This window comes from Euprymna scolopes, chromosome 30, assembly GCF_053919585.1.
Source record: "Euprymna scolopes isolate OS-2025 chromosome 30, ASM5391958v1, whole genome shotgun sequence".
In the NCBI taxonomy this organism is placed as follows: Eukaryota; Metazoa; Mollusca; class Cephalopoda; order Sepiida; family Sepiolidae; genus Euprymna; species Euprymna scolopes.
In genome coordinates, this window is record NC_136511.1 from 40,789,467 (window position 1) to 40,816,292 (window position 26,826).

The 26,826-nt window shown below is 33.3% G+C and overlaps 1 protein-coding gene across 1 annotated transcript in view; it reads right to left on the reverse strand.

Moving 5' to 3' along the window:
• LOC145254765 (endoplasmic reticulum resident protein 44-like) overlaps nucleotides 1-26,826 on the reverse strand; it is a 121,440-nt gene that overhangs the window by 11,856 nt on the left and 82,758 nt on the right. Inside the window, exons 4-9 of the mRNA XM_080113529.1 lie at nucleotides 14,810-14,879; nucleotides 8,980-9,025; nucleotides 6,479-6,663; nucleotides 4,517-4,632; nucleotides 3,446-3,503; nucleotides 2,592-2,708 (exon numbers count right to left, since the gene is read on the reverse strand). Coding sequence (XP_079969655.1) covers nucleotides 2,592-2,708; nucleotides 3,446-3,503; nucleotides 4,517-4,632; nucleotides 6,479-6,663; nucleotides 8,980-9,025; nucleotides 14,810-14,879 — 592 coding nt within the window. The remainder of the gene's footprint in view (nucleotides 1-2,591; nucleotides 2,709-3,445; nucleotides 3,504-4,516; nucleotides 4,633-6,478; nucleotides 6,664-8,979; nucleotides 9,026-14,809; nucleotides 14,880-26,826) is intronic.

A 26,826-nucleotide genomic window follows, 5' to 3' on the forward strand; every position in this document is an offset into this window, starting at 1 on the left:
GCATTTCGTTGAAAAGCGAAAACAACTTTGAGAGTTTATACTTTTCTCAGGTAAATTTTTTTTAAAAAGTTAGTTGTTTTTTTTGTTTTTTTTTTTTTATTAAAGAGGATAAAAGTTGTTGCAGAGAAATGGAAATTCTCAAGTCATAAGATTCATAACAAAAGCTTATTAAAAATATAATGGGACTGTTCTAGAGGGAAAACCAAAATAATTTTTACGAATCTTATGACTTTTAGGAAGGTCTAAAAGTAACAACTTTCATTCTCTTTAATCCAATGGGGAGAAAAAAAAATCTTTTTCTGAGGAACATAAACTGCCTTTGATGAGGAGTTGGATGTTTTTGCCACTATTCAACATGGCACATGGAAGACAATAAAACATTAAGTAAAAAAAAAAAAACATTTAGATTCGGAATGTTCACTACGGAGATATCTATCTATTATATAAAAGGAACTTTGTGTGCATGTATGCAAGAGTGTTCCCTATAGACAACGAAACGGCTGGGCTGATATTTTCAATTTCACACAAAGGTACCTGATGTATCTGGAAGTATTCTTACTCACGTTTTGTATCTGAATGCATCTGATAAGTATCAAAAAAAATCGATAATCGAAAACATCCGATTAAAGAAAATCCGATTTTGACCGAAGTTAACACTTTTATACACCCCAACACCACAAGTGCATTTGATAAGTTTTATCATCACACAAGCAGTAAGAGCTAGCCTATAAACTGCAGTAGGTTCTTTTATAAGACAGGGGTGCATTCAAAATGGATGTTTCTGTTTAGACCACAATTGAACCACGATACTTGACTTGCACATTTTAAACTTTAATTCAAACTATTATATAAAAACAATTTTTAAAAAATCAACAGGAGGTTCCGTACAATGCAATGTGACTAAAATGTATTGTGAACTAAGTCACTGTGTGAAGTTTTCTCCCAGTACACTGGTGGAGTTGGGGGGGGGGGGCTAACTAAATTGATTGATTTGATTAAAAGTAGGTGATTTCACCGATTTTGATGGCAATAAAAGCATAGGAGTGTGGAACAATTGTTAATTCTCATTCACCTCCGAACAATACTGGGTCTCCTTGCTAGTATATACGCACATACATATGACTAAATAGGGATACAAAGGTTGAATTGTTGCTCTGTTGTATGAAATAGGCATGTAAATTCAATGTTAAAAAACTCAACATTTGGGTTTCATAAGCTGAAACGAGAACGTTATTTAATTTTTCAATCTGTTATAACATGTAAATATATTTTCCTTTTTTCTCAATTTTTCAGGTCCAATCTCTCAAATCTTTTCACCAAGAACAATTTGCATTCCCCTTAAAGACCAATCAACTCTAGTTTCTCTCATACCTGCATCAACCTATCTGGCACAAGGCTGCTAACGCCGAGTGCTCACCTTAGAAGTGTGTGTGTGTGGAGGGTCTTCTAGTCCTTTTTTATCAACAAGTTGAACACAATTGTTGCACTTTAGCAGATTCAACTGTAACATCAACTATAACACTAACCATTGTTTTGTTTGTAGCAAGCCTAGAAGAAAGTTGTGTTGACACCAAGCTGTTACTGGTCGACAGATTTCAATTTCAAATGATTTTTAACATTCTAAGCAACACATGTATACATTCAAGCCAATATTGATTTTTCACACGGCCAGATAAAGTTTTATGTTAATATCTGGATGTATAGAGACCTATTTTAAACCGAATTTCAGAGTTTCATTGCTTAAGGAAAAAAGTGTTTTAGTACAAATTTCTGCTGAAATAAAATAAAGATTAAAAAAAACTATCAAAAGTGTGAACACAAGTCAATCAAAAAGATAAATAGGCGATATAAATAAACAAAAACCTACATTTTAGCCCCCCCCCCCTCGTTCGTAAAAGTTATAAATTGTTTTTCTTAAAACTTGATTACTTACAAATTATTGCAATTTGCTAACCCTGTCCATCCATTGCTAGAAAAAGGGGTAGACCATCATAATCACTCAGAGTAAAAAAAAAAAAAAAAAAAAAAAAGCTACTCTGGAGTTCAGTTTGAAATTCTGTTCAAATTCTCAAGTTAGAAAGATTTTTAGAGTTTGACAAGATACACTTGATGGTATAAGGTTACATCAGCCGAAAGTTGAAAATAACACTCAAGAGGAGAAAAGGTCGTCCGAATAATCCGATAAAAAAAAAGGGGGGTGGGGGTGAGAGGCTTTATTGATTTAAGTGGAAGTCCCCATTTCTGGATTGAAAGTTGGACATTTCTGTACAGACCTCCTGTCCCTGTTTTATAAGGATGTACGGACAATTAAAAAGGAACTTCCTTTCCCAGATAAGCACCTAGGAATTTATGTAATTCACAACTTGGCTGGTAATGAAGGTTTGCAGAAATGAATGACACCCGATTACATACTTTCCATATTGGTCAGATTCATCTCCAGCCATGCACTCTAAAGATAAGATAATTATGAGATTCATGACATCAAAATTCTGCCCAACAAAATTACGAAGACAGTCACATGAGTGAATATCCAATATATCAATTTTTAATTCAAAGACTGATTATTGCTAAGAACAGAAAAATATACTTACTTCCGCATTTTCAAAAGTTATTTCCCGGACAAGAGGCACACATTTGTCAAAAATCCATTGATGAAGATGATCATAATTTGTTAGGGCGCCAGTGAAAACTTTTTCTTGACGTCTCGTCTATAAATTTAAAATTTACATTTAAATTGAAATACGTATAAAATACATTTGAAAGCCAAAAAGAAAAAAAAAAAAAAAAAAAAAAATTTTTTACTTGTTTAAAATTCATATTTCAGAGTTATACTCCTATGTCAGAAGTTTCTTTTTTTTTGGGGCATCAAGTTGAAAAAAAAAAAAAAAAAAAAAAAAGTTACTGCAGAGTCCACGTGCTGTTATGTGCAGTGTTGTTTTGAAATGCCGGAAGAATGCGTTTGACAACACAATTTGAAATTCAGGGTAGTATTTTCCTTGTTAGAAGTGTTAATTAAATTTGAATTTTAAATTGAAATATGTATAAAATGTTTGAAAGCTTCAAATTTAAATTTAGTCATTAAGTCTTAAAACGAAACTTTAAAAAAATAAAATTCTGACAAATAATTTTATTTATTAGAAATCAGAAAACAAAGTATAATTCAAACAGGTAATAAAACTGCACTCTAAGTCCATTTTTTCCTTGGCTCAAAGAAAAAAAAAAAAGAAAAAAAAAAAAAGAAAAAAAAAAAGAAAAAAAAAAGAAAAAAAAAAAAGAAAAAAAAAAAAAAAGAAAAAAAAAAAAAAAGAAAAAAAAAAAAAGAAAAAAAAAAAAAAAGAAAAAAAAAAAAGAAAAAAAAAAAAGAAAAAAAAAAAAAGAAAAAAAAAAAAAGAAAAAAAAAAAAAAGAAAAAAAAAGAAAGACTGCAAGAATGTAAAGCTGCTTACATTTGGAGGTCGGAATGCAATGGTGTCCCCACTTGTCCTTTCTGGTTCAGCTGCGGCACTGAAAAGATAAATACATGGAAAAGTTGGTTTATTTCAGAATCTGTCTATGGATATTAGATAAAAGGAACTGTGTTCCCTATGGACTCCAAAACAACTGGGCCAATTTTTTAAGAAATTTCATACAAATGTTTTAGGCATAAATTCAAAATTGACGATATAACAGCAAATAGATAAATGTTTTATTAAATATATTTACCCTGATGTTTCTCAAGGAGTTATTTTTTTTTTTTTGATTTTTAACCAATTTATTTATTTTTTTAAATAGGACTTCGAAAGTTAAATTTTTTTATGTTCGTATGTGGTCATTAAACTTAATTGAACCAAATTGTTATAAAACTATTTTGTTAAGCCAATCTTTACAATTATATAAATGCAACTGTGTGTGTATGCGAGTTCATTCCTTATAGGCTCAGAAATTGCTTAACATATTTTCTTTATAATTTACAGAACTTTAGGGCATAAGTTTGGGGAATACCTCCATTAATTACCGATAATGGAAACTTAATTTATCAATCATCGGTAAAGCCATTTTTTCCATGTCGTCTCTTAGCAACAAGGATAGAACAACGGGTCGTGAAAATTCTACTTGGCTAAGTTGATAATGTTTTTTTTTTTTGCATGATGTGGTCTATAGGTTCAAACTGCACATAATTTCTTAATGTTTTTTTTTCATTAACTGGAAAAAAGTTTATATAAAATAAACTTATAAAAGAAACAGTAGGTTCTCTAGAGTGCAACGTAGAATAACATTTTGGACTGTTACTGCATGGAGGCATGTGGAGCTTCCTCCCAAGCGATTTCATGGATTTCAATGACAAACATAAGAGTGAAACATTTGTTGATTATCATTCAATCCCGGGCAACGTCGGGTCTCCCTGCTAGTGTTTAAATAAACTGTATGTAAGTAGCTTCCCAAACTTGATCACTCTTGATAACTAAAAATTTTGAAGCTCAGAAATAACTTTATATTTTAAATACTTTCAAATGCCAGAAGAGAAGGCATACACTTACCCAAAGACACCAATAAATGGACAATCATCTCGCAGTTGACTTGCCACCCGCACATATGTCCTGTAACTGTCGGAATCCTTGGTGGCAAAATAACCAATTATATTGCGCTTTTTAGTCTGGAAAAAACAGTGTAAATATAGCATGAAAATATAAAAAAATTACAGCAAATGATTTATACTAATTTTGAAAATCATAAAGATTTCATATATGTGTAAATATATACACTGCAACATATTTAATGGTGTGTACAGATATGCATGCTGTGGACAGTAGGCCTGTAAGTGAGAAATTAACTAAGAGAAGAGGGATTATCCAAGAAATGAGTAATATATTTGACTTTGGGTTTGACCAACCAGAATTTGATTTCTCTACTTGGAAAAAAAAAAATAAAGGTTCATGCCGAGATATAAAATCACTTAAAGTACTTGAAAAGGTAATGTCCATACAGCAACAAAAGTTCCTAAACTGTACATTTTTATGTCCATAGATAAAACTGAGTGATGATTTTCAAATGTGTTACTGAACGGTCTACCACAAAGGACATCAATATCCATATATTCCGGCAGAGGAGGTCTGTTTTTTGTGCACTTCAGACAAATGGATTATTTGTGTCATAATCTGAAGTAATATTCAAATTCAAGGAACATAATATGAACACAACTATACATATTTGGATTCTTCAGATGACTATTTTCATTTGGAGTATTTTCACGTTTCGGTTGACATAACCTCTGATCTTTAGATGCATCTTATTGGGCTTGAGAATGTTTCTGTAGAACTTGGGAATCTGCATAGAATTTCTAACAGAACTCTTTATGTAATTTTGTTCCGTCAGCTATTGTTATATAGCAACAGTAGTCCGATGAATAATACATATAACCAATCCTCATCTCAAAAATTCAGAAACGTCATTCATTTGTTTTTTTTATTACATGATTGGTTTCATTTAACCATTACACTCAGTTCAATTTATGCATATTTTCTGCATTGTGCATAATTGCATAGCATATATATATATATATATATATATATATATATATATGTGTGTGCACAGATGGTCTAACTAACTCAATTTTTGGTCTACGCATTTGAAACGCACACATATATATTATATAGGGGGATTTGGATGTGTGGAACAAATTCAATTTGATTTTTAGCCGGTAAAAATAGCTACTAACTGATCAAAATTAAAAAAAAACAAAGCATTGACCTTGGCAGGAGTATTTCAACTAAAACTCTTTACTTCTGCTGCACAAATATAGACAGCAGTTATAAATTAAACATTTTTTATAATTTTTGTACAGGTATGGATTTAGGTCATATGGCTGGAGAGTTTTGTTTTGGTTTCGATTCTAGCTGATGGCACCCAAGTTATGTTTTCTTTTTATATTTTAAATCATTATGTTAGGTACAATATAATAATTGGCAGAATTGATTCTATAATAAGAAATCTGAATAAATTAAAACATTTAAATGTATTTTACAACCAGATAATGTCAGGTGATCTGCTACTATATATATATGCGTGTGTGTCAATATAGAAACGGATATTATTTATAGTGAAATCATTGGATTTTCATAGATCTCAAAAAAACTCATTCTAACTGAAGACTTATAGTTAAAAAAAAAAAATGTACATAAACAATTGTCTATGCAAAACGTGGACAAAAGTTGAAAGTTGTGAAAAGAAAGACGGACAATATAAATAAAAAAAATGTGTTTTTGGCGTTGAAATTATTTTGTTTTAAAAGAAAACAATAAGTAGACTTTTCAACCCATTAAAAATGGTTAAATGTCATGACCTGTTGACTGAAAATGAGTGCATTATGCCAAATTGATGATTGAACATGGTTAAATCTGCATTCATTTTGCAGATCAACACAGTAATCTTAGAGGAAAACTGAAACAGACCAAGAAATACAAAAAAGATGGTGATTAAAAAAAAAAAAAATGTTTACTTACGTCAAGTTCATCTAAATCATCAAGCGTCTTCACTTCTTGTACCGGATCTCTCAGCTGGTCCCTTATATAATCCGATAACGCATCCACTGACCGCTGCCCACGGTATTCTTTTTTAACCACTTGACCATTTCGAAACAGCTTTAATGTGGGATATTTACTTATATGATAAGATGTAGATACACTGGCTGGAAACAAAACAAATTTACATTTTTACTTTTGAAAAAAAATATACAAAAACAAAAATGGCAGTATTACTATTTCAGAGGTAAAATTTATTCAAATTAGTCGATAATATTTGTATTTCCAACATTTTTTTTTTTTTTTTTTTTTTTTAAGTAGGTGAGAATAATCCTTATCTTTTGGAGGAGGCAGTAATATATTTGTTTTATTGCCATGATACCATACAGACATTATCTTCTCCCTTTGGGGAGGGGGGGGTCCTCCCAGGTATTACCTTCTTTTTGAGAGGACAGGTCATTCCTCATGATACTATCATCAGTTATTTTTTGGAGGGGGAGGTAGTGTACTACCTATTCTGTTATGATACTATCCTCAGTCACTACCTCCTCCTTGAAGAAGGGAAAAGTGTAGTACAGTTTTGTCAACCATGATATCCTCCCAGGTTGGCAAAAATATGAACTCAGAAGGAACATATATTTGCTAGTATTTTTATAAAGTTAGGTGTAGATGTTTGTATGTACAGGATTAACCCCTAAACGAATTAGTTATTCATTATGAATTTTGGACACATATGTCATAAGTAAGGAGGTTATAATGTGGGTTGTATTTATTTTAATATAGTTTTATGCAAAGTTGAAGCCTTCTTGAAAATTCAGTTATCTCATTTTTGTAAAAATTTTAACAACTAATGGACATCAAAAAGCATTTTCCAAATTTCAGTTACTTTGGAATATTTTAACAGATCATAATAAAAAAATAAAAAAAAAATAAAAACTTTCAAAATTCAGATTTGCATTAAATTTGATCCATGTTAGATAATTAAGCAAAACTTCCTGAATTTCAATTTCTTAAGACTTAAATAAGGACTCGTTAAATTTTAGATATTTTCTAGAATCAAAATCATGTAATTTTGATCAAAATTAAGGATTCTAGACATAACACTTAGTATCATATCTTCATGCAAACTTGTTTTATTCAGGGGAATTCATTTTAACAATCATGGGACGGTTATTACTCTAGTACCAGAGAAATACCTATACCAGGACAGATGCAGATGAAGATTTTTCTTAACAGTATGTAGGACCTTTCAACAACAGCCTACATTAATAAGTAGGTCTAACTATGTGTGTGTGTGTGTGTGTGTGTGTGTGTGCGCGCATGCTTTTAATGTTTGTAAGGGACCATAAAACTTCAAAGCTGTACTGTTTGACAGAATTATAATCATGGGGAGTATTTCTCTAGAGAAGTATCCATCCCACAACCACAAACATAAAATGAATAGACACCTTCATAAATAAAGACTGCTGTTACAAGTCCTTCAGGACCAAGGAAAGATATTTTCTCTTGCTGAGAAATTGGACAATTTTTCAGTTAACTGTGGAAAGTGGAATTCCAAGGTTTGCAGCAAGTCCATACCAATCAAGTCATATTAAATTATAACATGGCTCCTGCAAAGCTTTGAGAATTCTGATACTTCTTTGACAAGTGTCATAATTAAACAATATGATGGATATATTGATAGGGGGAGGGGTTGTCAGTTGGTATAACATACTGAGGTTTCAAACTTTTACTACTGCTTTGTATAGCTCAGGGTACAGGCCATCAGCAAAGGAAGCAGAAACTTTAAATATCAATGAATTTAGTGTGAGGCATCTATTCACTACTTTCACATCTATGTGTATACATCTATATCGAGAAAGATCTCCAATTTTTTTTCTTATGTTTGAAGATTTCATTTTAAGCCTCCAAACAGATCTACTTCTAATCAGATTCTCAAAAGTCTAAACTTTATCAAATACACTTGGATTAGATTTCTCATCTTGAGTGTTATTTTCATTTTTAGCCAACCTCCGACATTCTTCAGGTGTATCATGTTGAACTCTGGAATTTTTTGCTAAACTGAAATCTGCATGTAATTTTAAACAAAACCCTTTATTTAATCAACGGGGGTAGCATGCTCTCATTCCATCAGCCATGACTGGGTAGACGTCCTAAGTAATTCACAATTGTATTTTAAGTACTGCCCACACTGGAGATTGAACCTTTCACCTCCAGAAGAGGTGTCACTTACAACTGAATTCTACTTTAAATTCAGTAACTTGTCCTTGCAGACTCCAAATAATACGAATCCGCAATCACCATAAAAAAAAATTCAGAAATAGAATTTGCCGATGACGTCATAATTCATGCACTTCCTTACTTCTACCTTTTTGTTCTCACACGCGTCAAAATTGACTTATGACAACTTCCTTATGTTTTGGGATGAACTTAAGATCACTTACTAGACAACAGAAAGGGGAGGGAGGGATTGAAATACTTACTCTCGGCATCACAGTCAACTTTTCCAAAGGCAATTTTCCCTGGATGCTGGAAAAGGAAAACTAAGAAAGATATTTATTCAGAATAAAAAGGTTTCATGATGTGAGAGGGGGGGGGGTAAAAAAAAAATATTAAGTAGATTCTGACCCAGAAAAACAGTAATTCTTCCTCCTTTGTCAGAAACACTCAGAATATGATTAAAAAAGACAAAAATAAAGCAAGACTATTATTCTCATCCATTGTCATGAGATGACAACAGGATGAGAATAGTCCATAAATAAAAAAAGACACAAATTACTCATCTCAAAGAATTCCAATAATTAAATAACATAAGGAAAGCAAGAGTTACAAATTAAAATTCTTATTGGTTGGCTATTTTATCGTCACAAATTGGTGCCAACAGAATGGGAATAAGTTATTTATAAAAGAATTGGCATTTTCATCACAAAAGATGGTCAATAAAAGATTTGAAAATTTGGCTCATTCAGATTACCGTTTTCTTTTAGTTGTATCCTCACGACATTTTAGCAGATGTAACTTCTGACCTACTTCGGGTGTATCTTGTCAAACTTTGGAATCTTTTTGTTGAACTCTAAAATCTGTACAGAATTTCTAACGAAACCATTTATCCACAAGGGTAACATGCTCCAATTCTATCAGCCATGATTGGATAGAAGTTTTAACGAGTTTGCAATTGTATTCTTAATATTTCTTGCACTGAGTGCTGAACCTTTTAACTTCCAGAAGAGTGTCACTTAGAACAGAATTTTACCTGGTATTTTATCAATCATGCCACTAGATCCAGCATCATTCGAAATATTGCGAGAACACTAAAGATATGAACAGTAATCCAAATGATCCAAATTATCAATCCTCATCTAAAAATTCACAAACATCAAAAAATATACAATTTAAAATTGCAACAATATTTAATACAGAAATCCTTTATTAGTTTTTAATTCAATTAAAATTGCATGGTTAATTAATATATACAAAGTGTTCTGGATAAATTTTATAATTTTTAAAAATAAAAATTTCAGAAACAATTGAAGTATTAATAGCGGTAAAGTGCAACAAATAGCTATTTCTATTTGCTATTAGTGGATTTGAGAGCTGGACACGGATGACTGCAAAGCATCAGAATATCAAGGCAAGATAAGTTGCCTGAAGCACCTTATCCTGCCTTGATAAAGTTCAAAATAGACTTTGTAGCCTAGTAGGGAATGTCCTATTCTCTTCCCTGCAACCTTTTCCCCACAGAAGAGACATTGCAAGCCTGTCTTTGTTTTATTGCTTATTTTCATGGCAAGTGCTCATCTGATCTCCAATCTACGGTCCCCCTTGCCAAACTTTCATGAAAAACACCATCCACTCGTTAACTCTTCTCAAGTGGTTGCTGGGCTTAGTAAGTGGTGACACCTTTGTAATAAAAAAAAAAAAATAAAATAAAAAAAAATTTAAAAAAAAAAAAAAAAATGAAATAGAAGGTTGTGCCAGATTAAAAAAATGAAAATCTAAGCTACAACTCAGTGATGTAATTTCTAGCTGATGACCTGGACAACCACCATCACAAAGGATTCAGCCAAGCCCACTGAGGTGGTCAAAATCGTAAATACCCATTTTGTGTAATCTTGTTTAAGACCCTCATATATGCGCCACCATGATTCAAGATATAGTATAAACCAGGGAAGACACTAGTTCAACCCAACCAGGGTGAACACTGCTGCAACAACTTTCAATAAACAAAAATAAAAACCATCAAAGTGAGCTTTATTTATATCAAAATTGAGAAAACTACACATTTATAAAATTACACTAAAACTTAAAAGTAAATTAAAATAAAAACATTTGCTAACAATTCAATCAATACGTTTTTTTTTTATCGTCAGTTTGTAAAAAAGCTTGCTTTAAGCAATAAAATGGTGGACACCAGCTGGCATTTAACGCTCGAGAGAGGTTTATAATCAGTTATGGATATATTTGCATAACAAAAACAGCTAATTTCTTGAAGAGAATTGGAAACACATTGCTCCATTGTTACTTTTCTTTGAACTGACCATAAGACAATCAAAGATAAAAAATGATCAGATGTTAAATTATATATATATATATTACGATACATAATATTGATTCCGCTGGAAATGGCAGAAAAACTAACAAATTGATAAAATAAAGATAACGAGCCCCCAAATTGGTTACAAAAATTGATTAAAATAAATAAATTTAAAAAAAAAAAAAAAAGTAAAGTTCCCTGGGATTCATAGCAAAATGACACTGAAACAAAGGGATGGCGGTATCCTATTCTCAAGATACAGGTAAAAGAAATGTTGAACACTGAACATATGCAAAAATATCAAAGACACCATTAAACAATTAATATAAATTTAATTAAAATTAGTTATAGATTTAACTAAAAAGAAAAAGATAATCAAGTTATTAGGAAACAGACTTATTTTTAAATCAAATTCAAGTAAAAAAAAAAAAAAAGAAAGTCATATCAACAATTAAAAGATGCATGAAAATTTGTCAGTGAGAAAAGAGAAAGATATATCCAGTTCTTTTCATTTATATTGAATTTTTTTTCATTTCTTTATCTCAAACAATGCCACTTCATATTTCTTTGGGTTGAAAAATATCTTCCATTTATTTCTTATTCTTTCATATCATTCGTGGAGAAATAGCAGAATATTATAGCAGAATATTTCTTCTTTAATTTCTTCATTTATTTATCGTCTGCTAAGATGTCAATACATAGACATTTACTGTTAGTCTATATTATTTATGCTGGCCGAAAAAATATTTTCCATTTATTTCTTATTCTTTTCTTTCTCGTGATTTCTCATTTTGAATTCTGTATTTCATATTGTTTAAAAGGTGTAGCTGCATCTCGCCTTCTCAGCCATTTCTTTCCCTCCTTTACCTTGACAGAAATTTGTTGTACTCTCTTCGTCGTCTCGGGGCTCCCCACCCTTTTTCTTTTAAAATGGCAGTTTGATGTTTTCTTTTAAATAGCTGTCCGCTTTTTCTTTCCTTTAGTTTCCCCTGCTTACTTCTATTTCCACCCTTATGCAGGCGATAAAATAAAAAAAAAATTTTTAATTAAAAATTTAAAAAATAGACAAATCTCTTTGCACACAAGTCTTTGCTGACAAAAAAAAAAAAATAAAATAAAAAATATTGACCATTTTTGGCTTAGCGTAAAAATTTTAAAATTAAAATAAAACATTATGTAATCCAATTACGTGACTACATAATATATGTGACCTTATCTGTCTGAAGAACAGTCTACCAAACTCCTGTCAATTTTTTGTCCTCAGATTTAAAACTGGATCAATCAATCAATAAGGGTTTTATCCTTTTATCAATGAGGAACCCCTCCTTGGACTTTAGCCATCTAATTGCCTCGAGCTATCCGCTGCCATGTGGGACCCATGTGTTTTATCAGGTCGTCCCCATCTCGTTCTTGGTCTTCCTTTTGGCCTCTTATGTTCACGAGGTGTCCATTCCGTTGTCCTAATGGACTATCTGTTGTGTTGTCATGTTGTCTGGTTATGTGCCCTACCCATCTGTGTTTGGATGTTTTGATCGCAGCATTGATATCAACTTGTTTGTTGGCGGATCCAGATGTTTGTCTTTCTATCTTGTAGATTGATGCCCAACATTATCCTCTCCATCTTCCTTTGTGCTACTGCCAAGATTTCACTTTGGTGAGTTGTCAGGTCCCATGTTTCACTATCGTAGATCACAGGTAGCACATATTCATTGAAGATCTTTCCTTCGACATATTTGCTTTTCGGCTTCTCATGATATTCTCCACTTTCCCAAAAGCTGCATTTCATTATTTTTCATTCAGTTTGTATTTGATTACATTTATATAAATTTTTTTTATTACTTTCTTTGTCAAATAATTTACACTGCTAAAGTACCAATTTTCCCCTTTATTACATTGCCTACGGATATACTTATTTTTTATAGTCGTTTTGTTTGGCTCTTTTCAGGAATCATTTTAAACACTGCTCAGACATTAACTTTTTTGGGGCTACTTTTTACCTTAAAGCCAACTACACCATTTCCTTTAAACTAACAACTTCTATAGGGTTTAGACTACTGAATAAGAATCTATTTTAACTTTGGCGGAGACAAGCAGTTTTTGAAATACGAGATGCATTATGCACTAATTCACTGTTCTACACATGCGCGATAAAAAGTACTTCTCTTCGTACGACACTGCCACCCACCTCCACCTTTTTATTGGGTTTATAGTCTTTGTAGGTGAGTATGCCGACAACATGTATCAAGGTTGAACTTGGGGCAAATACTTGACAGCCTCCCCACCACCACTCATAAAATGGGGTGTCTATTCTGAAAGCCGTTCTTAACATTAGGATGTTGGGAATTGGCCACCACCAACACGCATAGTTTTTTTTTTTTTACGAGGAGGGGTGGGGGAGGGGTGCTTTCACCAGGTAACGCCAGTTAATGGGTGCTGCTAGTAGTAAATAGAAATTTATCAGACATGAAACATACGAGAAATATTACAATTTCATTAAAATATAAAATGTCAGCGTATGAAACGTAATAATTAGTATTTTGAAAATTTATCAGTCAATTCATGTTTCAGTTCAATGGCCAATCCCTTTAGCATAATATATATATATATATATATATATATATATATATATATATATTCAGACATTGAAACCCTTCCTATTTCTTTTATGCAAATATATTCATAATGAATTATAAGCTCTTTTCCAAGCCTTAAATGCCAGCTGGTGCCACCAATTGCAACTCTAGTGGTTTAATAAGTTTTAAAAGCAACATCGCTTTGAATATAAGCAACATCGCTTTGAATATAAGCAACATCGCTTTGAATTATTCTTAATATTGTTCACTGACTAATAAAGGTGGCATCATTGAGTTTTTAAAATATTCATTTATGTTGAGTATAAAAACGCGAAGGAGGGAATGTGCCTACATGTCAATCATTGGATTTGTTTTCTTTTCAAACAACAACAAAAACCAAACCAGCAAGGCGACTTCCATTGTAATAATCCATCAACGTTAAGTCTACAAGACTTAACGTTGATGGATTATTACAATGGAAGTTGCAAACTAAAATAGAAGACGCATCAGAGTCCATAAAGAGAATCGAGTGTGCCTTAAAAACAACACAATTTCCATTCAAAACAGATTATACTAAGAGCATTTATATATTTATGTCACTTTGGACAACTTAATCGCATTTCAACTAGCTGGACTCACCAGTTGCACAGATGGAATGCTTAGAGAAGCATTTTTAAATATAGTCATGTTTATATATTTTTTAAACTTTTAAAAATGGTTTTATTTTAATAATTGATCGATCTAATAAGATCATCTTATTGGATTTTGTCATCAATAAAGACTAATCTATTAAAGTATTTGATTGTGACTGCAAAAAAAAAAAAAAAAAAAAAAAAAAAAAAAAAAAAAAAAAAAAAAAAAGGTAAATTTGACTTTTTTTATCAAGTCTGTTCTTAAAAGGTTGCGTCCAGCTTTTGGAAACCAATTTCACACGTCTGAAGTAGAAAGGTGAAGTTGGCATTTTACACAGGAGTTAAATTATTATAACTGTATTTTTTTACCACGCAGTCACTTAAATTTTTTTTAAATCTGGTCAGTTATCAAAATGAAATGCCAGAAATACAGAAAAAGCAAAAGAAAATACACAAAAGACTAAACTACAAACTACCATTTGGAAAATCCACGATTTTAAGAACAAAAATAAAACAAAATTGGTCCTTGTGCATCTTATGTGCCATATATGCCAATTGCCATTAAAATACGTACTGGAAATTCTCCCTGTATTTTTTTTGAGGTCTCATCAAAAACTGGAGCTAAAATTTGACTAAACCGACACCTGCAATGAGAAGGGAAGAAAAACGCAAAATAAGAATTATATTTTTAAAAACTGTTTCAAATTCATCAACACTGCAAAAATGAAATAGTTAATAAAGTTTACTTTTCAACCAAGATGATTCTAGACTGCTGGAAATCAAGTCAAAAACATCCTAATTATGTTTTTATAATATGCGCTTTATTTGATAAAAAAAAAAAAAAAAAAAGATTAAATGAAAAAAAAATTTTTTCATGGTTTGTCACCTTAGCAAGAAAGCTGAAGCAATAGACAATTTTTAGAAAAGTGATAAAACCTGTTCTTTATCTTGTATATGCAGGCACTACATACGTTAAGTTTTAAACCTCTTCATGAATGTGAAAAATCAATTTTCAATTTTTTTAATTTTCCAGTTTTAAGCTTCTGTTGGTATTATATTTGAATAGCAACCAACATTTTTGTCAGTAGTAATAAGTTAAGAGATGGAGGGAAAAAAAAAAAAAAAAAAAATTTGTAAACCATGTATCAATCTCAAACAACAATGAACAAATCATTTCATTAATGAATACATTTATAGACTTAAGCAAAAAAGGAAATAAATATAAGAGTGGATTGGTTCAGTATAAATAACCAGTGACCTATTGGGGCACTGTTAGAAATATGAAATTACGAGATGTACTCAGCGTTGCTCAGTATTAAACTGAATACTAAATTACTAATATATATATATATATATATATATATATATATATGATTGAATTTTTATTAGCGATTAATTTCTTATTACTTCGTTCCCTGAACGTTTTTATTATAAGAAAGGAGTTATTTGCCCTTTGTTTACATTTTTCTTCGCCCACATTTTTTAGGACGTATTTACTTTCATTTTTTTAAAATATTAATTATTAATGACTGTGCATAATAATTACTATTAAATATTTTTTTTTTAATTTTTTAGGATGTAGGAGATATATATATATATATATATCTATATATATATATATATATATAAATAAAACGTGCATGTGAGTTGTTTTTTCTAAACAGTTCACCTCTTCTAAAAAAAAAAAAAAAAATTAGAGCTGAAACCCAAACCTGAAGACAGCGAGTCAAGTACGATAACCATTTCTGGCCAGCTTCACACAATGTTTTAATAGTGTTTTCAAACCTACTTATTAACAATTTGCATTGTTTGACTGAGAAGTTATTTTTACAAGGAAAGAATCTTTGCATGTGTGACTTTTTTTTTGGCTTGAAATTTGTGCATGATTTGTTATTTTGTTTTTTTTTGTCAGAGTTTATATAATTATTAACAGGAAGATTGGTGAAAGTCAAAATGGAACCCGCGCTATTTATAAATATTATTTTAAAGTTTATGTTCACGGGACTAAACCATTCACAAAAATTTGTATTGAAGCCTAATGGTTTCGTATTAAAAGAAGACTGAAATACATATCGGGATCAATAGGAAAAATGAAATGGTCTCATGTCGATCAGGCCATGTATAGAGAGGCTTTTAACATGAAAAGTGAAAAAATATTAGATAATTTTGAAACTTTCAGAGCATGTTCATGAAAAACATGGTAATTAAAAAAAAATTAAAAAATCCCAATAAGCTTTGGGGGGAAAAAAAAAAAAAAAAAAAAAACACCAGGTTTCGAACAATTGACATTTTTTAATAAAAAATAATTAAAACAAAAGCAGTGTTCTCGTCGAGTAGTTTTTATTTTATTCAAGAAAATAAAAAGTACTCATGCACTTATTGAGCCGTGCTGAAATAATGACATTTAGAAAGCCATTGGGATGGGAGGGTGTTGTGTACCTATTCTGTACTTTTACCTAACAATTTAATAAGAACAGGTATCGTAAAACTTTAATTAAACTTGCAAGTACTATTTAAAAATAGCGCGGATCAATAAGTGCACTAGCACCAAATAACATTTCACTGTTTCGAAAGGTACGTACATGCTAAAGCTTTATTTTTGTTTATCGCCACAAGTGCTAATTTTGATTTCCACCAATTTTTCTTTAAAAAACAATTAGAAACTCTTCAAACATTGGGCATGGCACTTAAACCATTAAAAAATAAATAAATAAATGGTAACATAAGCGCATAAACACCAAATTTTTTATGTTTGTTTTTTCATTATGTTAAATCCGGTCAAAAAAAAAATAAATAAATAAAATAAAGATAAAAGAACACAAAAAACAATAAAAAAAAACAATAAGAAAAGGGTATTGTAAAACTTTAAACTTGAAAATAATATTTAAAAATAGTGCGGATTCCATTTGGACTTTCAATTTTCCTGTTAATAATTACATAAACTCCGGCAATAAAAATCGGTGAAGCTTAGATAAGTAGGTCCGGCAGATGAGTCTTGTTCTGACATCCAGAAAATTTAGGTTAACAACTGGTGAAGCTACTTTTGAATGACGATGGATATAAACAATATTTTTAAATTAATTTCTTAATTTTACTTAAAAACAAAATGTAAACATATATAAACAAAATATTTTAGGAAATAATTTCTTAATTTTAAATAAAAATTGATTATAAAGAATCTTTTTTAAATAATTATTGAAAAATACTGCAGCATTTACGTAGCTGGTTCTTTGGGATAATAGGGGCGCCTGAAACCTCCCTTCCAAAATGAAAAAAGCTTTAGTGTTTTTATTTTAAAGCTTTTTTTTTTTTTTTTTTTTTTTTTTAAATTTGAAACACAAGTAGAACTTAGAACAACAAGTGCGCATGGCGGATATTCTTCAGGGTTTAAATGTATTGTAATGCTTTTATGGTGGTCGAAAAACGTTTTTCAGCCGCCATATTACTTCCTATTTGCTTGCATCCCCACAAGGGTAGAGTTAGACACACGGTCGGTTTTTAATATAGATAAGCATTTATTACTAAAAAACGAAATGTAAAAGCAAGTTAAGCTGAAAGTAAAAAATTTTTTTTAATTCAAAGAATTAAAAAAAAAAAAAATCAAAGAAATTTCGAAACTCATTAAGATAAAGATTACCTTTAAAGTAGTTAAAATTCTTGTACATCATTAAAAATGTTATGAAAAGTTCTGATGGTTTTATCAAATTTTTGACAGCAAACAAAACAGTTCAACTTAAAAATGAAAGAATCGTAAATCTAAGGTATTTTTTAACGATGCGATACCCCCAAAATACACACGATTTTTATGATTAATGATTCCGATTAATCGTCCCACCACTAGCTTATATAATAAAAAATGATTAAATCAATTTATACTCAAACCAAGTCATCTATCTGGTTTGGCATGGTTTAAAAATATCAATAGTGTAAAAGGTAGTCTGAAAGAACAAATTCTTATCTTCAGAGCTAAGAAAAATTTGCAAGATGGAGAAATAAGTAGGGAAAAGTTAATTTGGTTAATCACTCGTAAAAAAAAAAAAAAAAAAAAAAAAAAAAGTGCAAATAAATACTAAATTTGATTGAACTGAACATAATTTAATTGTTTGTGATGCAAATTCTTATTTTAAACAACCAGATGACATTTTGGAAATTAATTGTAAAATGATATAAATTTTAAATTATTTATCATTTTATAATTTACTAGTCTGGGTGTTTGGAGGTGTGTGTTAAGCAAAAAAAAAAAAAAAAAAAAAAAAAAAAAAGTGAGACGTCTTTGCCATCGTCAAATCAGAAGTGGCAAAGGTTTAAATTAAGGCTAGTCAATCGAAAAGAGGGGATGACTTTCGAAAATATCCCCCCCCCCATAAAAAAGTGCCCAGTTAAGGGTGAAGGAATTAATATTTTTAGCCAATTTTTCAATAATTTGTCATCCGAAGGGTCGAGCTTCAAAATGATACCGATCTCGTGAAAATCAGTTGTCTCTGTCAAAAGTTTTAGGCAGACATACAAAGATACATACATTTAAACAGACAGGTGAGATTTATATAATAGATTATATAAATGACTAGCGGGGGTGCCGGCCTTGCCTGGGTGTTTGTAGGTGTAAAAGAAAAAAAAAAAAAAAGTTTCGGTAGGCAGGTAGTCTCGAACCCGAATCCTTGAGGCGAAAGCAGGGAAGAAAAAAAAAAAAATGCCTGACATCTTACCATGATGCTAAGAAGGCAGACATGTGAACGGTTGAAATTAAATGATTAAAAAGTTAAGTGCCATGTGCATCAATTTAACGAGGTCAAACATCATGCGATAGGGGAATGAAATCCTGCACTTAACTTTGGCTGCGAGTTTTTTTTGGGGAGGAAAACCAGCTCCCCATGAAAAGCGGAATGTCCAAATGAATAGCAATTGCCTGATATGACGGTTTTCACCGCATTGATCAAAGTTTATTGCTTTCTGCATGTCCCCGGCAGGAAAGCTGAGGAAGTTCCTTCGCTCCATTAGTTTCACTTTATTTATCCTAAAAAGCTAAACAACCACGAGACAGAACAGAATAGCGTGAATTTTATAAAAGTTTATCGAAATAAATCTAGAGACGACATTCCTTCACAAATCGTAGATATTACAATCTAAGGGGTACATAAAAAGTTCTAATACATAGTAACCTTTATAAACTAATCCAGTAACAACACTAACCACCCACGCAGAAATACCAGATTGGTCTTTTTTTTATATACATTAACAGTTATAAGTTTTATGTATGTATCTGGTGTTCAGTGTCTATGTTTATATAGTTAGATAAGGTATTTTTTTTTTTTAATTTTGTTAGTAACCCTGTTATCTTCAGATATTTGAGAAGAGTAGTTGGGTCTACATGAGTGAATATGTCTTTTACAGTTTTTTCATTATATAGATTCAGTCGGTTTGTTTTCAAGTCTTCGCATCTTGTTAATATGATTGACGGTGTATTGTTTCTGGCAGGGTATGCAGAGTGGGGCTTCTTTTTTGAGTAGGTAAGAGTGTGTTATAGAGGTATGACCTATTCGGAGTCTTGTTATTATAACTTCCTCCTTTCTGGTCATTCTTTTGTTTGGTTTCTATTTTCCTATGGTTTCCTGGATTTGATATAGCTTGTTTCTAGTGCAGGAGTTCCACGGCTCTTGCCATGTGTTTCTAATATATTTGTTAATCATTTGTTTTAGATCAGTATGAGGGATCTTATCTTTGGTTATGGTCAAATTTAGTGCTGTTTTTGCTGCTTTGTCAGCTCTATCATTGCCCTTTATTTTGATATGACTGCGTATCCAACAAAAGAATGTTTTTATTGTTAGGAATATCATTGAATATATTTACGGTTTTGGTGATTATTGGGTTCGTTGGTTTCCTGTTTTTCAGTGTTTCGAGTACTGATTTGGCATCTGAGCAGATAATGAATTGTTTATCTTTAGAAGATTCTATAAGATCGAGTGCCATACCAATGGCTGATACTTCAGCACTGTAGATTGATGCTTTGTCTGGTAATCTTTTGATTAGGATTGTTTTATTGTATATGGCTGCACATCCAACATTATCTCCATCCTTTGAACCGTCTGTATAAATTGTTGAGTGTTTGGAATACTTATCTTTAATTATTTGGAATTTTTCTTGATAGATGATTGGATTGGTTTTTGTTTTAGGGTATTTAATTAGGTCTGATATTATTTTTGGTTGTTTTGTCAGCCAGAGGGGATATTTAGGTATTACAGATTCGTGTATTGTTGCAATATCTATCTGGGATTTATTTATGGATTTTTCTATATGTAGGCTAAATGGTTTTATAGAATTTTCTTTTCTATCAAAGAGGTTTTTGTATTGGGGGTGGAAGACACATTTGTAGGCAGGATTAGTTGGACATGAAGCCAATTTTGTATAATATTGTAGTCCTAGTTTTTCTCTTCTAAGTGACAATGAGGGTTCATCTGCTTCTACATATAAACTTTCCACTGGGGAGGTGGGGAAGGCTCCTAGAGCCAATCTTAACCCTTGGTGATGTATTGTGTCTAATTCTGTTATGTAAGACTTTCTTGCGGATCCATAGATATAGCATCCATAATCCAACTTGGATCTGACAAGGGATCTGTATAAATTTAATTATTGAGTCTTTGTCTGCACCCCAGTCTGTATGAGCTACTACTTTTAAGAGTTGGAGGACTTTGTTGCATTTTTGTTTGAGGTATTTAATATGGGGAATGAATGTTAGCTTTTTATCGAAGATGATGCCCAGATATTTATACTGATCAACTATAGGTATAATTTCATTATCCAGTTTCAGTATTGGGTCATGGTGCATTTTCCGGGTTTGGCAGAAATGAATGGCTTGTTTTTTTCTTTTGAAAATTTAAAACCATTTTTTGTTATCCATTCATTTATTTTGTTCAGACACATTTGTAAATGGCGTTCTATTCTTGTAATATATTTTGATCTATAACAGATCAGGAAATCATCTACATAGAGGGCACATTCTGTTCCTACATTTATATTTTTGACGATATTATTTATTTTAATGCTAAAAATTGTGACAGACTGGATGTTTCCTTGTGGTACCCCCCCCCCCCCGTTTCTTGTTTTTTACTGATGGATAGAGTATCACCTAATCGTACATTAAATTGTCTATTATTAATAAAATTTGTGATGAAAATAGGCAGTCTGCCTTTTAATCCAAGCTCTTGTAGATCTTTTATAATGCCATGCCTCCATGCAGAGTCGTATGCTTTTTCAATATCGAAAAAGACTGCCGTAAGATGTTCTTTCTTGATAAAGGCTTCTCGCCGGATCAGGTGGTCCATAGGGCTTCTTTCATTCCTAAATCCTGACTGATAATCTGTAATCAGATTATTTGTCTCAAGGTACCATATTAATCTGCTGTTAATCATTCTTTCCATTATTTTAGAAATACAGCTAGTGAGTGCTATAAGTCAGTAATTCATGGGATTTGTAGAGTCCTTTGATGATTTAGGTATAGGGATTACTATGGCCTACCTCCATATTTCAGGGACATTGCCACTTTCCCAAATATCATTGAATATTTGTAGTAGGTAATCTGTAGATGTATCAGGAAGTTGTTTTATAAATTGATAATGGATTTGATTAGGGCCAACGGCTGAGTCATGAGCTTTGCTTAGGGATACTTTCAATTCATTTTTAGAGAACAGCTGATTGTATTTTTCTGTATTATTGGTCTGAAACCGGAGTTTTTCCTTTTCTGCTTTTTCCTTAATAATTAAGTGGTAATCCTGCTACTACTGTTATTTGTTGCTACAGCCCTACCAACGTCAGTGACAAGAGATCCTGAATTTCTATGATGAACTTTCAGCAATAGTGCGCTCAATCCCCAAACATAATTTATTGGTTATCGGAGGTGAGGTGACATGAATGCACATATAGGACGGGAAGACAAGCATAAGTTCTCTTTCCATGATGGAACAAACCGAAATGGAGAGGATCTATTAACTTTTCTCCTTGAAAACAACCTACAATGCATGAATACCCATTTTCAGAAAAGACCCGGTAAGCTCTGGACCCATCAATCCCCAAATGGAGACAAGGCACAACTGGACTATCTTTTATGAATAAGAAGTGGGTCAATAGCTGTCATAACTGAAGCTTATAGCAGTTTCTATAGTGTGTCTACTGATCATAGCATTGTAACCTCTAAGTTGAAGTTAAGCCTACAAGCGAACAAAACTAAAAAATCATCTAGACAGCCCTACAATTGGTCAACGTTGTCACATGGCAATCAGATCAAACGAGATTCATCTTCAAACTGCGAAACAGATTTGATGCTTTACAAGCACAAGAGCAGGAACCAACTGCTAATACCATCTATGAAAACGTCATTAGATCACACCAAGAAGCAAAGAAGTGTATAATTCTGAAGCCCAAGGTAAAGCGAAAAGTACCATGGGAAAATGATAAAATAATATTAAAACGAGAAAAGTTAAACATAATCAAAAAGCAACATAAATACCCCACTCGAGAGAATAAAAAATTAAGGAAGCAGGCGCTTCAAGAGCTTAGTATGATGTACCTATCAGAACAACAGAAATATGTTCAAGAACAAATAGATCGAATCCAGAATGCAGCAGATAAACAATCCTATCTGGCTTGACAAGTAGTAAATGAGACCTGTATATAATCAAAAAATTATTAATATATGGAGGGAAGGATGCATACTTCCCTTCCAAGAAGGGTGACCTAAGCATACCAAGCAACTACAGAAGAATAACACTTACTCCAATTGCAGTAAAAATCTACGCCATGCTTCTCAACTGTATCCAACCAATGATCGAAGAAGTGCTCAGGAAGAACCAAAATTGATTTAGAAAGAATTGCTCTACTACTAGTCAAATACTTACTGTTAGGAGATTGATTGAAGGAGTCAAAGCAAAAAACATTGAGGCAGTCATGATCTTTGTAGATTTCTCCAGAGCATTCGACTCTGTACATAGAGGAAAAATGGCCAGCATATTAAAAGCATATGGCATTCCAAATGAAGTCATCATTGATGCTATCATGATGCTATATGAGCACACTCGAGCAATGGTCAGGTCCCCAGATGGGGACACTGAATTTTTCTGCACTGGGAGATACTCTTGCCCCTTTTCTTTTCATTGTCTGTCTTGACTTTGTACTTTGCACCTCTGTTGACATACACAACATGCTAGGCTTCACCCTAAATGAATCCAGAAACACATAACTGATGCAGATTACGCAGACGATATTGCTTTGTTCGCGAACAACACTGCTGATGCGCAAACACTTATGTAAGTTAGAAAAGTCTGCCAATGACATTGGTCTCCACATAAATGCAGATAAGACAAAGTTTATGACTTTCAATGTGAAGGGAGAGATCAGGGCTTTGGTTGGATCAACACTGAAAGAAGTCGCTGAGTTTACGTATCTGGGCAGCAACATAGTTTCCACAGGCTCAAAAGCATGGACCGCATTGGATGGGCTACATTCAGTATGGACTTCAAGACTGGCTAACAAACTGAAAAGGCAGTTCTTCAGGGCAGTGGTAGAGTCTGTCCTTGTTTATGGTGCTACAACCTGGACACTCACCAAAAGACTGGAAAGAAAACTAGACGGCACATACACCCGTATGCTAAGAACAATATTAAATATATCTTGGCAAAATCATCCCACGAAGCAGCAACTTTATGGCAATCTACCTGCCATATATAATACCATCAGAAAAAGATGCCTACGATTTGCCGGTCATTGTCTGAGGAGCAAGCATGAATTGGTGAGTGATGTGTTGCTATGGACTCCACGGCACGGACGCGCAAGCAGAGGACGACCTAGATCCATGTACATCCAACAAATACCACACGATGCCAACTGTGAACCTGAAGATCTGAGGCAACTGATGGAAGGCAGGAAACTCTGGAGAGGAAGAGTCACATTGGTCCGGGCAAGGAGCCCATGATGATGATCATCATCATACCTCCTACTCTGCCGTAAGGACTGACAGACATATGCATGGGCTTGGAGTCTACATTCGAAACACCCTCCCCTTGACTAGAGAAACTAAACTAGAATCGGACGATCAAGCCTTTACGTGCTTTAGATTTAACATGCAACATAACATTAACTATTTTTTTCTCTACCGCTCTCCCTCTACCCAGGACTGTACCCTAGTAAACGAAGTCTCTGACAGCATAGATACAGCACTTTCTCGACATTATGGCATAAGTGCATGTATTTCGTGACTTCAATGTCCACCAAAGAAACTGACTTGGATTTTCTACTTATACAGACGCAGCTGGTACCACAACACGTAACTTGTCTATATCTCATTCCCTATCACAGATGGTTACGTTTCCAACCTGTTTCCCAGACCAGCAAGAACATGCATCTAGATTTGTTTCTAACCACAGTTCTCTATGACACTAGCGAATGCCCACAGCCCTCTTCGGAACACTGATCATGCAGTGGTAATGGTTGAAATCGACCTAAACTCTACAGCCAAAACTAAAGAGCCACTGCTCAAAACAACGAGATATTATAAAAAGGCTGACTGAGAAGCCATCAGGGACCTCATCAAGGACGCTCCATGGGAAAATATCTTTTCACTTCCAGCTGAACATTGTGCAAATGGTTCAAAGCGGTAATTGAAGCACATGTTCCCACACACAAATTCTATAGCAAACCCCACTCTCCCAATGGTTCACTTCTACTTGTGCAGCTGCCATAGCGCAAAGGCAGCATGTGTACAGCAGATTTAACTGACATTAGTCCAGTTCAAACAGACAGAAGTACATAGAAGCCAGAAATAACTGTAAGAAAGAAATAGCGACAGCCAAGAGAGAATTTACTGAAACAACCAAAAAACGCACCGAAGCACAGAAATTAGGAACCAGAGGCTTCTGGAAAATCTACAACAGTGTAGTAAATAATGGGCAATCAACAATTCCCCCACTATCCAACAATCATGAAGTTGTTTGCTCTGCAACTGAGAAGGCTAACATGCTTGCCAGTCGGTTTGCCTTCAACTCCACACTAGACCCTTCTAACCACCCTCTCCCAGACTTTCCTTTGCGGACAGACGCCACACTAGATCTGAAAATCACCCCTGCTCAGGTGCATGTTATAAGAAAGCTTGACACTGCAAAAGCATATGGACCTGATCTCATCCCGGCTGTGCTATTAAAAAAGTGCGCCGAAGTAGCTCCAGTTCTTTCCAAACTTTACAACAAATGCCTTAATGAATCTTGCTTTCCTGTCTGCTGGAAAACTGCTTCTGTAGTGCCAGTTTTCAAGAATTCTGGCGAAAGAACTGCCCCAGTAAATTATCGCCACATTAGTCTCCTCCCACTTTTCGCCAAGAAATTTCAGACCATAATTAACCAAGCTCTAGTCCATCACCTTACAGATGCTAAACTTCTGACCGATCAACAATATGGATTTAGGCAAGCCCGTTCCACAGCAGACATCCTTACTAATCTCGGAACGTATGTACCATTCACTGGACAAAGCGGGGGAGGGTAGAGCGGTAGCTCTAGATATATCTAAGGCTTTTGACAGGGTATGGCATGAGGGTCTTCAAGAAAATCAGATCATATGGTATCACTGGAAGAATACATAACATAATTAGATCCTTCCTAGGTAAGAGAAAAATCCAGGTTGTCCTTGACGGTCGTACATCTAAACAATAGGATATAAATGCGGGAGTGCCTCAGGGGTCTATCCTGGGACCGCTGTTATTCCTAATATTCATAAATGACCTCCCTGACAAAATTGTCTGCGAGATTGGTATATATGCTGATGACACCATGCTCTATAACAGACAACAGGAAAACAAATGAACACGTATCTAAAGAAATGGCAGAAACACTAGAGGATGACCTCCAATCCGTAGTGGAATGGGGACAAAAATGGATGGTCACCTTCAATGCTGTCAAGACTAAACTGGTTTCCTTCAATAATTACAAGAAACCTTCTCTACCGCCAATAGCAATGGCCAATGATTCTTTATCTGAAAGTACATCTTTTAAACTCCTCAGCTTAACGTTCACAGGAGTTGGAACAATTACATTGAGAACATTGCCAGGACCGCTGCGAAGAAGGTGGGTTTTTCTACCGTGCTAGAAAGCTATTAATGCCTGAAAGTATCCTATACCTCTATAAGGCCACCATTCGCCCATGTATGGAGTATTGTTGTCATATTTGGGCTAGTGCATCTGCCACTAGTCTCTCGCTCCTAGACAAGGTTCAAAAGAGAGTCACCAATCCGATAGGTCCTGAACTGTCAGCTAAACTTCAGCCTCTGTCCCAGCGACGAAATGTTGCATCCCTCTGCCTGTTTTACAAGTACTTTAACGGTGAATGCTCTGACGAACTGCAAGCACTTGTGCCCCCCCTCGACGTAAATACCCCTGACAAACCCGTCAAGCAGCTAAATCTCACCCCTTCACAGTAGAGATCCCTAGATGCAAGAGCCTTCTACTCTCGTAGTTTCTTCCCCAGAACAGCTAGACTTTGGAATTCCCTTCCGGGTCCCTGCTTCCGACTGTACTGACATGCAGAAGTTCAAGTGTAACGTGAACCAACATCTTG